At 38.9% G+C, this 14,022-nt stretch overlaps 1 protein-coding gene across 1 annotated transcript in view; it reads left to right on the plus strand.

Moving 5' to 3' along the window:
- DNAH5 (dynein, axonemal, heavy chain 5) overlaps window positions 1–14,022 on the plus strand; it is a 408,072-nt gene that overhangs the window by 60,929 nt on the left and 333,121 nt on the right. Inside the window, exons 8-13 of the mRNA XM_006874155.1 lie at window positions 1,490–1,603; window positions 2,154–2,261; window positions 6,300–6,422; window positions 7,518–7,733; window positions 12,200–12,307; window positions 13,701–13,786. Of these exons, the coding sequence (XP_006874217.1) occupies window positions 1,490–1,603; window positions 2,154–2,261; window positions 6,300–6,422; window positions 7,518–7,733; window positions 12,200–12,307; window positions 13,701–13,786 (755 nt within the window). The remainder of the gene's footprint in view (window positions 1–1,489; window positions 1,604–2,153; window positions 2,262–6,299; window positions 6,423–7,517; window positions 7,734–12,199; window positions 12,308–13,700; window positions 13,787–14,022) is intronic.

Here is a 14,022-nt window from a genome sequence, read left to right on the forward strand (position 1 = left end):
TACCCTTTGGTTGGTTGATGATGCATGGAGGGGATTGTAACCATGGCAATGTAATGATATACAATAGGATGAATGTAAAGCTAATGTTCTCCCATGTAAACTGTCAAATAATTCACAATAAAACAGTTAAAAATAAAGTCTTCTTCTTTCTTACTGACCCTATACTTTATCAAGTATGATGTCCTTCACCAGAGACTGAGCTCTCCTGACAGCATGTCCAACGTATGTGAGGTGAAGCCTCACCATTCTTGCTTCTAAAGGCCGTTCTTGCTATTCTTTTCCAAGACATGTCTGTTTATTTTTCTAGAAAACTATGGTATATTAAATATCCTTTGCCAACACCATTATTCAAAGACATCAGTTCTTTCCTTACTCATTGTTCATCTTTTGCATACATATGAGGCAATTAAAAATACCATGGCTTGGTTAGGTTTTCCTTAGTTTTCAAACTGACAACATTTTAAACACTTTAAAGAGCTCTTTTGCAATAAATTTGCCCAATGAAATACCTTTTTTTGACTTCTTGATTTCTTTCAGTAGAACTTTCATGAAGTCAATTAAATGTCTTTCTTATCTTGTGCTTAATAACTTCATTTTGATTCTCTCACTTTTACATATCTGCTCCTAACTCATTGCAGAATCCTTGTGTGGTGCTGTAGGGTAAACACTGGGTTGCTAACCATACGATCAGCAGTTAAAATACACCAGCTATCTAGGAAACACTATCTATAGGTCAGAACCAACTCAACGGCACACAAGAACAACACCACAGCTCATAGCAAAGTCCTGGCACGTAGTTGGTATTAATTGCTACTTTAGTGAATGAACAAAAGTATAGGTATATAAGAAAAGGTAGTTCAGGATAGAACTGAAGGAAGATAGGAAATATGAGAGTGAGGTTCATGATGGGAAATGGCTAGCAGAAGACAGAAGGTAGGTTTAAAGGGAGGTCTTGTGTCTTCGTGTCTTCTCTTGGTCGTCTGTTCTAGCCATTGAATTGATTTTGCAAGAGAAGACTGGGAGGAGCCTATTTTAGAACTTTGTCAAAATTAAAAAAATTGCTCAGTGTCACAAAAGGAAATGTGTATGCCTATCTAATGTTGAATGAAAAACCAATTTTCTCTGTGAAATGTCACCCAAATTACAATTTAAAAGGTTAAAAACACTTAAAATAGCTGTTCACCATAGCTCTGTCCCTCATTGCTCTGGATTCAGGTCTGAGCAAGATGTATAGAACAAGTGGAATGTCTGACCAAAAGGACTGGTGGTGATTATTGAAGCTGTTGTTCAGTGCCATCGAGTCGGTTCTGATTCATAGCGACCCTACGTAGGGTTTCCAAGAATTAGCTGGTGGCTTTGAACTGCTGGCCTTGTGATCTGCAGTCCAGTGCTGATCTTATAGCGTCACACCAGGACTATTAGCAACTTTTATATCAGAAATCCCTTTATTCATAACTGCATTAAAATTGCTTTCTTCTATTGTGCTTAGACTTGGCGGGAGACAGATATTCGGATCACTGATGCATCGAATGAAGCGAAGGACAATGTTAAATATTTGTACACTCTGGAAAAATGCTGTGATCCTTTGTACAGCAGTGATCCTGTAAGTTCAGAACTTCTATTCCTTTGATTTACTGATGATCCTTTCGCACGAGATGAATTGAGTTTTGAGTTCTTTAGAATCCTCATTTTATTTCCAATAAAATGGTGTGATGTGTGTGTGTGTGTTTGTGTGCAGAGAGCAAGAGATATGCATTCCAAGTGTTATATTAAAAAAACTTATTGCATATTCTATTGTTCATTAAATATTGCAATTGAAATTGTAAGCTCTATTTCAAAGAACTGTGGTGGTTACTTTTTGATCTTTTGCTTAGACAGTGTCTGCTTTCATACATTACAAAATTAGCTCTTAACACAGCTTCCATGTCAGTAATTGCAAGTTACTGTTTCTTGCATTGAAAAAAAAATTGGTGAACCATCTATGACTCAGAGAAATGATCATTAAGTAGATTAGATTCATGCAAACCTTAGATAAAAAAAAATTAATAAAGTCTCTTAGGGAAACTGTATTGTAAAGGAAATTGAATGACGAATCTTAGAATTTTGCTGAATTTGATTTTGTCTAACCTGTACACTTTTGTGGTGTCTTTCAGATATCCATGACTGATACCATTCCTACTCTTATAAATGCAATTAAGATGATCTATAGTATCTCTCATTACTATAATACCTCTGAAAAGATCACGTCTCTGTTTGTAAAGGTAAGTTCATTGCAAAGCCTGTAAGGTTACTTGTATTTTTTTTACCAATAGTTAATTTTTGATAATTAAAAATAACCACATTGGGACAATCCAGTATCTCTGTATCTTCTTCTTGTTAAGTGCCATCAAGTCTGTTCCAACTCACAGAAACCCTGTATGGGGTTTCCAAGGCTGTTAATCTTTGTGAGAGCCGAAAGCCCATCTTTCTCCCATGGTGGTGGGCACTGACCATAGACGTTGTTTGTTCTACAAATTTTTCTACAAAGCTACTGTGCCATATTTTGCAGTTTAACAAAAATTTAGTCTTGTCAATAGAGACAAAATTAAGTTTAGGTGAGAGACTGCTTCTCCCAAATCCTAATTTCCAATAAAAGGAGTCCTGGTGGCACAGTGGCTAAGGTGCTTGGCTGCTATATGAAACGTTGGCTATTTGCACCTGCCAGCTGCTCTTAGGGAGAAAGATATGCAGTGGGCTTCTTTTGGATCACAGTCTAGGAGCCCTAGTGGGCAGGTCTACTCTGTTGTGTAGGTTGGAATCAACTTGACAAGAATGGATGTTTCTGGTGTTAATTATTGCAGTACATATTTGGTTAGTTTTATAATAAAAATGGGAAAATGATTCTTTATGGATTTTCTTTCCCTATATTATTTAGAACATTATTTATTCCTACTGGGGAAATTTTAATTAAAAAAAAAAAAACTCTGTTTAACTGGTTATTTCCTGTTTCATATTTTACATGTTACTGTTCCAAATTTATTTGATACCACAGTTGTTTACTGGGTGTTATTAGAACAGCAATCATATTAAAAAAAGATCACTTGCCACATTCTAGTAATATATAAAGCAAATGTTTCTGCCAAAAAACATAACCATGTCTAAACCTTTTGTCCCAACTCATATTTGTGGTAAGCACTGTTGCCATTCTGATTTTGAAGTCTCTAAGAATTAAATATATTTATCATATCATGTTTGGTAAGGTGGAGGGTCAGAGGAAAAGAGGGAGACACCCAACAAGATGGATTGGCTAAGTGGAAGCATTGATGGACTCAAGTGTGGCAACAGTAGTGAGGTTGGCCCAGGATCGGGCAGTGTTTCGTTCTGCTGTGCTTAAGATTGCTAGGGGTTGGTATTGACTCGATGGCACCTAAGAATAGCAGCAACAAGAATTAAATGACTTTTTCATGACCGAGACAGCAATTTATAATGTTGTGTTAAAATACAGGAGTTTCCAACTCATCAGGACTTGTGCAATATAGAATATACCAATGCAACATGAGTATAATCCTTCTGGAACATCCAGTCTTTTCTTTTTAACAACTTGAATATTTTTGTTGTTGTTAGGAATACACACAACAAACGTCAATGAAAGTGTCTACATGTACAATTCAGTGATATTGCATACATTTGTCCAGTTGTGAAGCCTTTCATACCCTTTCTTTGTTATTCCTTCTCCATTAATAAAAGCTCACTGTCCCCTAAGGTTCTTATCCAGTCTTTCCAGTTGCAATTTGATTCCGTATGTTCCTTTTGTTAAGTGCCATTGAATATATTCCGACTTATAGCAACTCTGTGTCTGGTTTCCAAAGAGTAGTTGGTGGGTTTGAACTGCAGACCTTGTGGTTCTCAGTCCAATGCCAGTCCTAGAGCGCAGTGCCACACCAGGAGTCCATATAGATAGATCTTACAAGAGTACAATGCTCACGGCAGACATTTTTTGTAGTTTATGCAAACTATGTGGTTTAAAGAAAAATTCAGGAGATAATTCTGATTTAAGGTTTAAAAGTTATTTTAGGAAAATAGTATTGAGACTTCATCTAGCATCTCTGATACCAAGATCTGGATTCCGTAGGAATTTGAAATTATGTTTTGCATTTCTCTCCCTTTTGATCAGGATTGTTCTGTAGATATTTTGGTCAAAATGAAGCACTCAGTCTTGAAAGCTGGAAGGGAAACTCTTTTTTCTTCTACTCTAGTCTAGGCAGTTTAGAAAGAAGGGCACTGTATTAGTTTAGAAAGTGTTTGTTTTTATACATTATACTTTTATATTTATATCTCTTTTTTTTTTAACATCTTAACAATTTATAAGTGTTTGTTAACATTATTGTGGATTTTATTCCTTGGGAAGACAAGACTCAAAAGTCAATTTGCTTTGTTACTCTAGGTTTTATGTATATTATTTACAAGGCTTTTAAAGAAAATTATGAAGTTACCATTATCTAATTTATAAAAAGTTATTGTGATAGAAATTTTGGACCAGGTACAAAATGAGAGAGGAGAGTACTCTGAATCCCCATGTGCACATCACAATACTCCATTATCGACAAACAGCCAGTCTTATGGTTTCACTTGTACCCCTGCCTCCGTTCTGCAGACCCCACATATTATGCAGATCGGTGATGGACAGTTGTTGAGTTGACACAGACTCCTAGTGACCTTAAGTACAGCAGAATGAAATGTTGCCCGGACCTGTGTCATCCTCAGGATTGCCGGCACATTTGAGTCTGTCATTGTGTCTGTTGTGCCAATCTATATTAAAATGTTGGAGAGCGAAGGTATCAGTGTGAGGACTAAGGTGGGCCTGATCCTAGGCATGGCCTTCTCAATAACTTCCCATGAATACAAAAGTTGGATAGTGAATAAGGAAGATCGTAAATTGATGCATTGGAGTTATGGTGTTGGAGGAGACTATTGAAAGTACCATGGACTGCTAAAAGAACAAGCAGATCTGTGTTGGAAGAAGTACAGCCAGAGTGCTCCTTGGGAGCCAGGATGGCCAGACTTTGTCTTTCATACTTCAGACGTCTTGTCAGGAAAGATCAGTCACTGGATAAAGTGGAGGGTCAGAGAAAAAGAAGGCCCCCAGCAAGGTGGATTGGCACAGTGACAGCATCAGTAGACTCAAACGTAGCAACAATTGTGAGGTTGGCCCAGGACCAGGCAGTGTTTCATTCTGTTGTGCATCACTAGGGTTGCTATGAGTCGGTACCGACTCGATGACACCTAACAACAACAACAACAACAGCTCCCTCCTGATACTATGCCCAAAGTATGAGAGATGAAGTCTCGTCAACCTGGCTTCTAAGGAGCATTTACTAGGTCTTAACTGTCTAACCACTGAGAATCCTGGGCTAGCCAACTTGACACAAGATTTCAACTACCACAGGGGCCAAAGGAAGAAAATCAGGCAATGCTGTGTTGTGATCAGTAAGGCTTTTTATGTTTTAATTTAAATGATTTTCAAAAGTAGACTGTCTGGCTACCCACCCCCCAAGTCTGAGTCTGCCTTTTCCTTTAGTCTAGAGGGTTCCACTGAAGCCTGTCCATCATGGGTGATCCTGCTGGTATACTAAATGCCAATAATGGTCCTGCTGATATACCAAATGCCAGTGATAGAGCTCTCAGCCTCACAGCAATGTAGAAACCACCACAGTTCTACAAACTAGCATATGAGTTGTTGTTGTTTTTATTAAGTGCCATCTAGTCAGTTCCATCTTACAGTGATCCTTACAGGATTTCTGAAACTGTAAATATTTGCGGGAACAGAAAACATCATCTTTCTTCCATGAAGCAGCTTGTGGGCTTGAACTGCCAACCTTGTGGTTCACCGTCCAGTGCTGATCCTATGTTGTTGTTGTGAAGTGCTGTCGAGTCAGTTCCAACCCATAGCGACCCTGTATAGGGTTTCCGTGGAGCAGCTGGTGAGCTTGAACCGCCGTCCTTGCAGTTCAAACAGCTTTGCGCATTAACCCACAGTGCCACACCAGGACTCCTGATCCTATAGAGCCTTTTCATTTCCCTTCCAAAGGTTGTTGTTGGTGTTAGAGTCATTGAGTCAGTTCTGACTCACAGGGACCCTGTGTAGGGTTTCCGAGGAGCAGCTGGTTAGTGCTTGATTATAATTGTGATGGAAAAGATAGATTTAAATGTCAGGCTCACAGAGTGTGGACTCTAGGAGGTAAGAAAGTTATGGATCCTCACGTCCAATTTATAGTTTTTACCTATATATGTACTCAACATCATTTTACTGAAAATTCCAGGTGACAAATCAGATGATATCTGCGTGTAAGGCCTATATTACCAACAATGGGAGTGCTTCCATCTGGAACCAGCCTCAGGATGTTGTTGTGGAAAAAATATTATCTGCGATTAAACTTAAGCAGGTAATAGTCAGCTTTGTAATTTGTTTAAATAACACTTTATTATCGTTTTATGCTATTTTTGTAGATGCCGTCTTAAATCCATTAGCAATTATCATATTCTTGGTTGCTTAAAAAGAACAGGGATTTGTTACTGCTAAGAAAACAGTATGTTATTAAGTTTTTCCAGAATACATAAGCAGTTATTTTACCCGCATTGAGGGCTTACCTGGCCATGGCGACATGCTAAATGCTGGGGTACAAAGAATAACAGTATGGGGTTGATTGTCATAAGCATCTCATAAACAAACAGGAGGTGGATATTAACAGATTGAATACAGTAAAATTGTTGTTGGTGTTGTTAAGCTGTCCCTGAGATGCTCTTGACTCATGGTGACACCAGGCACCGAGGGGTTGGACTGATGTGATCCATAACATTTCATTGATGATTTGGGGAAGTGTTGCCAGGCTTTTCTTCCTACTCTGCAGTATTCTGTAAGCTCTGCTGATACCTGTTCAGCATCGTGTTGTTGTTGTTGTTATGTGCCATGGAGTCAGTTCTGACTCATAGAGACCCTGTACAGGGTTTCTGAGGCTGTCAATCTTTATGGGAGCAGAAAGCCTCATCTTTCTCCCATGGAATGGCTGGTAGTTTCGAACTGCCGACCTTGAGGTTATCAGCCCGATAGGTTACCACTACGCTACCAGAGATCCTTTCAATATTGCATCATAGCAACCTGAAAGCCTTCACTGGTGGGTGGTGGCTGCACTTGGGGTACATTGGCCAGGAATTGAACTTGGGGCTCCAGAAACGAAAGTGAGAATTATTCCACTGACCCACCAGTGCCTCCACAGCAGACTAGAGTCAGGCTGTTATTAACCAAGTGGCACCAAAACAGGAAAAGCTATGCCTTTGGGTTGCGTCATGAGTAATGAAGACTTTGCTGGATTGAAAGGTGAGGGAAGATGCTATTCTAGACGGTTAGATGAGCAACTGAAAGGTGTCAAACTGTGAAAAGGCTTCAAACTCCATCCCAGATTTGTAATTGCCTGTTTTTGAAAAACAAGGGTGACATGTTAGCTGTGCCCCCTGTCTTATATTTTGCTTTTGATTTTAAGGAATATCAGAACTGCTTTCACAAGACCAAAGAAAAACTCAAACAACATCCCAATGAAAAACAATTTGATTTTAGTGAAATGTACATTTTTGGAAAGTTTGAAACTTTCCACCGAAGGCTTGCCAAGATAATTGACATCTTTACAACCTTTAAGACCTATTCGGTGCTGCAGGATTCTAAAATTGAAGGGCTGGAAAACATGATCACTACGTTCCAGGTATGGTACCTAAAAAATCAATGTTGTTAGCATTATTGATAATCAGCCTTGAATGTTTTAGGAAAAAGTCAATGTATTTTAAATAACTAAAAACAACTCAGTAATATGAACTACAATCTTATGGTGCTAACAATGAAGAAATTAAGATTATTTTAGAATTTTGTGGTTGTGCTAATATGTTCTTTTCAGATATATCACTGTAGGAGTGGCTTCCCAATAGTTTAAAATGAGCTGCCTTTGCTGATAAGTGCCATTGAGTCTGTTCCAATTCATAGCAGCCCTGAAGAGCGTTGCTGATTCAAGGCTTTAAATCTTTGTTGGAGCTGAAAGCCTCACCTTTCTCCCACGGAGCGACTGGAGAGCTTGAAGCTCTGAGTTTGTGTTTTGTAATCCAGTACTTTTTATAATGGAGCCACCATGCTACCTTTAGGGAAAAGCATTTCCATTCATAGTGCATGAAAATTGTTTCACTATAACTTATTTTATTTATTCATACAAGAAGCATTTAATGAAGCATACATGATGTGCCAGGTATTACTTGACCCTCAATTCTGAGCAGTATCTGATTATCTTTGTATTTAAGCATTTTATTTGAATGTATCAAAAAGGAAAACAGGTTTCATTTTAGCTAAAATTGAACTATAAAATCTAAAACTCCTAAAAAATTTGATTACCAGCTACTTTAACTGGGAGGTTGTCTGTGTATCTTCTCTGAATTTTTGAGCAGGGCACATTGTTTTCATAAAACTTTGAAGATTTTTAATGAGCAATTTACAAACAAAATATGTTAAAAACATATTTTTCATTTGGATATAGTTGAGCCTTAAAGTTTTTTGACACTGTGTTTTGAAAAAGATCATAGGTACACATTAATTTTTGTACTAAAACAGTTTATGCCAATATGCATAATCATTTGCATTTTCTGAGTGGGCACCGGTTTTGGGGGAGAAAAGAAAAAAAATCTATTCCTTCTATTATAGGAAATAGTCTAGGTTTGCCTTGTGCAACCTGCAAGGTGGATAACCAATACTTTCAAAATGACAGCTCTTTGAAGACAAAAGAGGGCATTTATACCTTTACTTTTCAGTTTGGAATCTCAGAATCCCTATACTTATTTTATTTCAATGACTTCTTTTCTTTTAAATATTTTTTAAAATTTTGGAACATACATGAAGGTTTATTTTTGAATGATGTTGAGCTGTATTCCTAAATATAGATAAACACTGTTGTAACTTGGGAAAAAGAAATTACTTTGAATATATCTAAAGAGAAATACTGGCTAACATGGATGTAGATGGTATTTGTTGTTGTTAGGTGCCACCGAGTCAATACCGACCCATAGCGACCTTATACACAACAGAAACACTGCCTGATTCTGGGCCAACCTCAAGATTGTTGCCATGCGTGAGTCCATCGATGCTGCCACTTGGCCAACCCATCTCATTGAGGGTCTTCCACCTTACCAAACATGATATCCTTCTCCAGCGACTGCTCCCTCCTGACACTATGTCTGAAGTATGAGAGACGAAGTTTGGCCATCCTGGCCTCCAAGGAGCAATCTGGCTGCACTTCTTCCAAAATGGATCTATTGGTTCTTTTGGCAGCCCACGGCACTTTCTAAGCATAAAGTGAGATTTTCGTGTATTAATGCCAATATTAAGGAGCTCTGGTAGCGTAGTGGTTACGAATCGGGCTGCAAACCTTAAGGTCAGCGGTTCGAAACTACCAGCCGCTCTATGGGCGAAAGATGAGGCTTTCTACTCCCATAAGGATTTACACCCTCGGAAATCCTGTACAGGGTCGCTATGGGTCGGAAGCGACTCGACGGCACTTAACAACAACAATGCCAATATTAGAAGCGGAAATGTGGGATCATGTGACCGATATTCATGCTCCCGGAAATGCTATTTAAGCTCTCTCTGGGCCTGTAACCCTGCACTATCTGGTTCCACCCACCCTCCCAGCCTCCTCTCCTGATCCACTTCCCCTCACCTGGTGTTCTTCTGACAGAAGGCAGTGCCGTGTCATCTGCCATAGGGCGCACAGAGACTTACTTTAGAAAGTTTTGCCGCATAGTTACCTCCTCCTTGGCTTCAAGATCTCCATTTAAATAACCCTTTAAACAAAGTTTTCCCTGACGACTGTTTCACCTCAGTCATTCTCTGGCACATTATGCTACCAGAAATTAGCTTCTTCGTTTCCTGTGATTTATATTCTGACCCCCTTTTCTCCCTCACCCCCATTTGTTGCCTTCACTCCTGCTTCTTAAGTTCTCTGGCAAGTAAGTGTTGGCGAATCAGTTCTGACTCTTTAGTGACCCTGTATAGGGTTTCTGAGGAGCAACTGGTGGTCTAAACCACCAACCTTGTGGTTGGTAGCCCATTGCTGATCCTACAGAATCATACCATATCTGTCAAGTAAATAATTAGGTTGACCGAGATTGTTTGGCTCAAAGGTGATGATTAATCATTTCACTTATTTACCTTAATACTGTTACATGGCCATTAAATCCAAACACAGAGCAGGATTTCCTAAGGTCTTCCAACTTTAAAAAATTGCTTGCTAAAAATGTGGAAATGTAGCTTTTGCATTTGTCTTTAACACATTTTATATCATAAGGTGAGTAGTGTTAAACCAAACCCAGGCCCACTGTTGCTGAGTTTTTCAGATTTGATGGCACCTAGCAAAAACAACAACAACAACAACAACAACAAAAGTGACCATTTAGTACAGGATAGAACTACCCCATAGGGACTCTAGCATTGTAAATCTTTACAGAAGCAGATTGCCACATCTTTTTTCCCTCAGAGTGCCTGGTGTGTTCGAACCTCTGACCTTACAGTTAGCAGCTGAGTGCTCAACCACAGGGCCAGTCTCTAAATAGAACTAATTTTGCACTTTTTTCTGTTGGGAGATTGAAACTGATACGTGAATGACAGACGGTGAAGAAGAGACTGTGGACAGAGTGGCCGACGTTCTTCATAAAAATGACGTGCTTCTGTCCCCACTGTGGGCACCTGAGCTAGAGGATGGCTTAGTACCTAGCGAAGACTGATCACTGAGCTTTCTAACTCATTATCCAGAGCAAACAAAACTTCTGATTATAGTATTTTCCAGGAGATGAATTGCCTAATTTGTCCTTTCAGAGTTGCAGACTGCAGCTTTGAAGGGCAGTAGGAAGCAATTAATTCCAGAGGTTCTTTGAGTGCAGCGTTGTGGTTTGCCATTTTATTTAACGCCTTTGAGGCTTGGAAGAGAGTATTTCATTTATAGCTATTAAAACGTCACTATTTCCCTCCTAAGATTTTTGTGTTCTGCTTAAGCCTTGTTTATTTTCTGTGGAGCTTTAAGGTTTTTAATGAAAAAAATATTTTAGCAAATGCTACTCTGGGCTTCTTTTTATTCTTATCTTTTTACAATATGTAGTTAACAATAAAGTTACAAAGTAAATGATATCAAACTTAGAGCACATCTAAAAAGTAGTTTTTCGATGTGAGTTCTATGTGATGATTTTCTTACCAAGTACATAAACGCCTATAAAAACTCTTTCCAAATGATATCTTACAATATACTAGGATCACATTATACTGCTTGTCAGCAGTTCGAAAGTACCAGCTGTTCTGCCTGAGAAAGATGAGGCGTTCTGCTCCCATAAAGATTTACAGCCTCAGAAACCTTATACAGAACCAGAACCAGCTCCACGGCACTTAACAATATCAATAATTACTAAGCAATATGAATAAATAAAGGAATTTGTAAAGTTGTTGTTATGTACCTTGGAATTAGTTCAGACTCATAGCGACCTGTACAGGGTTTCCAAGGAGTGGCTGATGGCTGTTTATTCTACAGTGCCACACCAAGACACCAACTAAGGAGCAGAGTGATTGCATAACATAGGTTCTACATTTAAAGATTTTATTTAGTTTAATCAGGGATGGGGAAGCTTTTGTTCTGACAAAATTTCTAACATTTTTCACATGCCAGAAAAAATCATCAACTTGTAAAGGAACCTGCTACAGTTGGTCAAATTTGAATTAACTCACTCCTAATGTGATGTCAGAACCGACTCCATGGCACATAACAACAACAACAACAATGTGATGGTTGGAACTGCAGCTGCCTTGGCAGTTTCAGAATGAATGATTTTGCTGGCCTTATACGTATGAGCCGCAGGCTGGACGTTCCCCACCTCTGAGTTAAAGTAACAAAGTGGGAGCTCCGTGTTATAATGGTTCAAATGTCAGTGATTCGAACCTAACCGAAATGTCAGTGATTCGAACCTACCAGTCGCCACGTGGGAGAAGGATATGGCCATCTGCTTTTGTAAAGATTTACAACCTTGGAAACCCTATGAGGCTTTTCTATTCTTTTCTATCAGGTCTCTGAGTCAAAATCTACTCAGGGTAGCTTTTTTTAAAAGACAAGAATATTGAAACATTGACTTATTTTTTTCCATCATATTTCAGAGCATTGTTGTGACTATAAAGAAAAAGGAATATAACTTCTTAGACCAGCGGAAAATGGAATTTGACCAAGATTATGAACAATTTTGCAAGCAGACAAATGACCTTCATGTAGGTTGTGTCGTAAAATTTCTGTTGACAGTCGTGTGTTTATTTTTCCCTTTATGTATAATGCTGCAAATCATTAGACATTCAGAACGGAGAGGCATTTTCATCACAGAGGTGACTGATAGCAACTTCGACCTGCGTTTGTGATTGTAGATTAATAATTGAGGGCTCTTTTTCATGGATTAAAGGGCTATAAATATAGCTTTGAATAATGATCTCTAATCACAGTCTTATGCATGTCTTCCATCCTAGGTCTTAGAAAGATGGCTTTCATCTTCTGTTGAAATGCAATGTGATTAGACTGTAGAAATGTGTCTCATTTTGCTTGGTACTTTACAATAGTTATAACCAGAGGTAATTTGGGCAATGGGGGACTGAGATTTGACACAGTAGCTACAACAATGGGCTCAAACATACCAGTGATTGTGAGGAGGGCGCAGGACTGGGTGAGATTTTGTTCTGGCATATTTTAGGCCACCATGGCTTGAACAACAAGATAAAGTGAGCATGTCTACATTGGCCTTACCCAGAGTGGCACCAGGACTCCTCTTGGGATTGTTGCCCCTTTGTTCTCTGTCTACAATCCCTCTCTTTGCAGACCCAACCCAACCCAACCCAAACCTGTTGCCATCAAGTTGTTGCTGACTCATAGCGATCCTATATAGGATTTCTAAGGCTATAAATATTTATGGGAGTAGACAGCCTCAGCTTTCTCCTGTGGAGCAGTGGTGGGTTTGAACTGCCAACCATGTGGTTAGCAGCCTGATGCCTAACCCACAATGCCACTAGGGCCCCTTCATGCAGAATTTGTTGTTATTGTTAAGTGCCATCGAGTAGATTTCAACTCAAAGAGACCCTGTATAGTGTTTCGAAGCAGCAGCTGGTAAGTTTGAACCACTCACTTTGTGTTTCAAATTTACCTTGCAGTCTCATGCGTTATCCTACAGCTCCACGCCAGGACTCCCCAGCTATGGACAGAGTCATTTAATCCCCTTTACATCAGTTGGGTAGCACCTCTTGCTTTCTGTAGGGAGGGATTTCTTCATAAGGTTAAGAATGCATAGCTCCTCACTGACTTTGGTGATAAATCCCCGATGCCTAGTCTCAGGACCTGAATGTCCCCTGATGCCCTCACAGCCTACATTGGTCTCAACTCCCATGAATGTCCTGGCTTTCAAATCTCTTTGTTTCTCACTTCTGAACATTTATTTTTCTTTCAAGTGCAGGTATAAAGTGCTGTGTTATATTTTGTCCTATATTGTATAGAAGTCAGAATTGATTCGATGACAGTGAGTTTTGGCTATATATAGAGTGGGGAGTTCCTTAATCCTATTGCTAATTACAACTGTTCACAATATTCATTCATTGCTACTAATCAGATTTTATTCTATTTTAGAATGAATTGCAGAAGTTCATGGATGTTACATTTGAAAAGATTCAAAACACAAATCAAGCTCTAAGTATGTTAAAGAAGTTTGAAAGGTAAACGTTGAAACAATTTTCTAAGGTCTCATTGTGCTATTAACTATATGGTTGACTGACCAAGCCCACCAGTTGCTTTGGTAATCCCTACACAGGGTAGGTGACAACTATCTGATTGGAAGAGATCCATATTTGTGCCAATTCCAAAGAGAGGTGACCCAACAGAATGTGGAAATCACTGGGCTATCTCTTTGATATCCCATGCAAGTAAAGTTTTACTAAAGGTAATACAGAAA

This window comes from Chrysochloris asiatica, unplaced genomic scaffold (assembly GCF_000296735.1).
Source record: "Chrysochloris asiatica unplaced genomic scaffold, ChrAsi1.0 scaffold00264, whole genome shotgun sequence".
NCBI classification, from domain to species: domain Eukaryota; kingdom Metazoa; phylum Chordata; class Mammalia; order Afrosoricida; family Chrysochloridae; genus Chrysochloris; species Chrysochloris asiatica.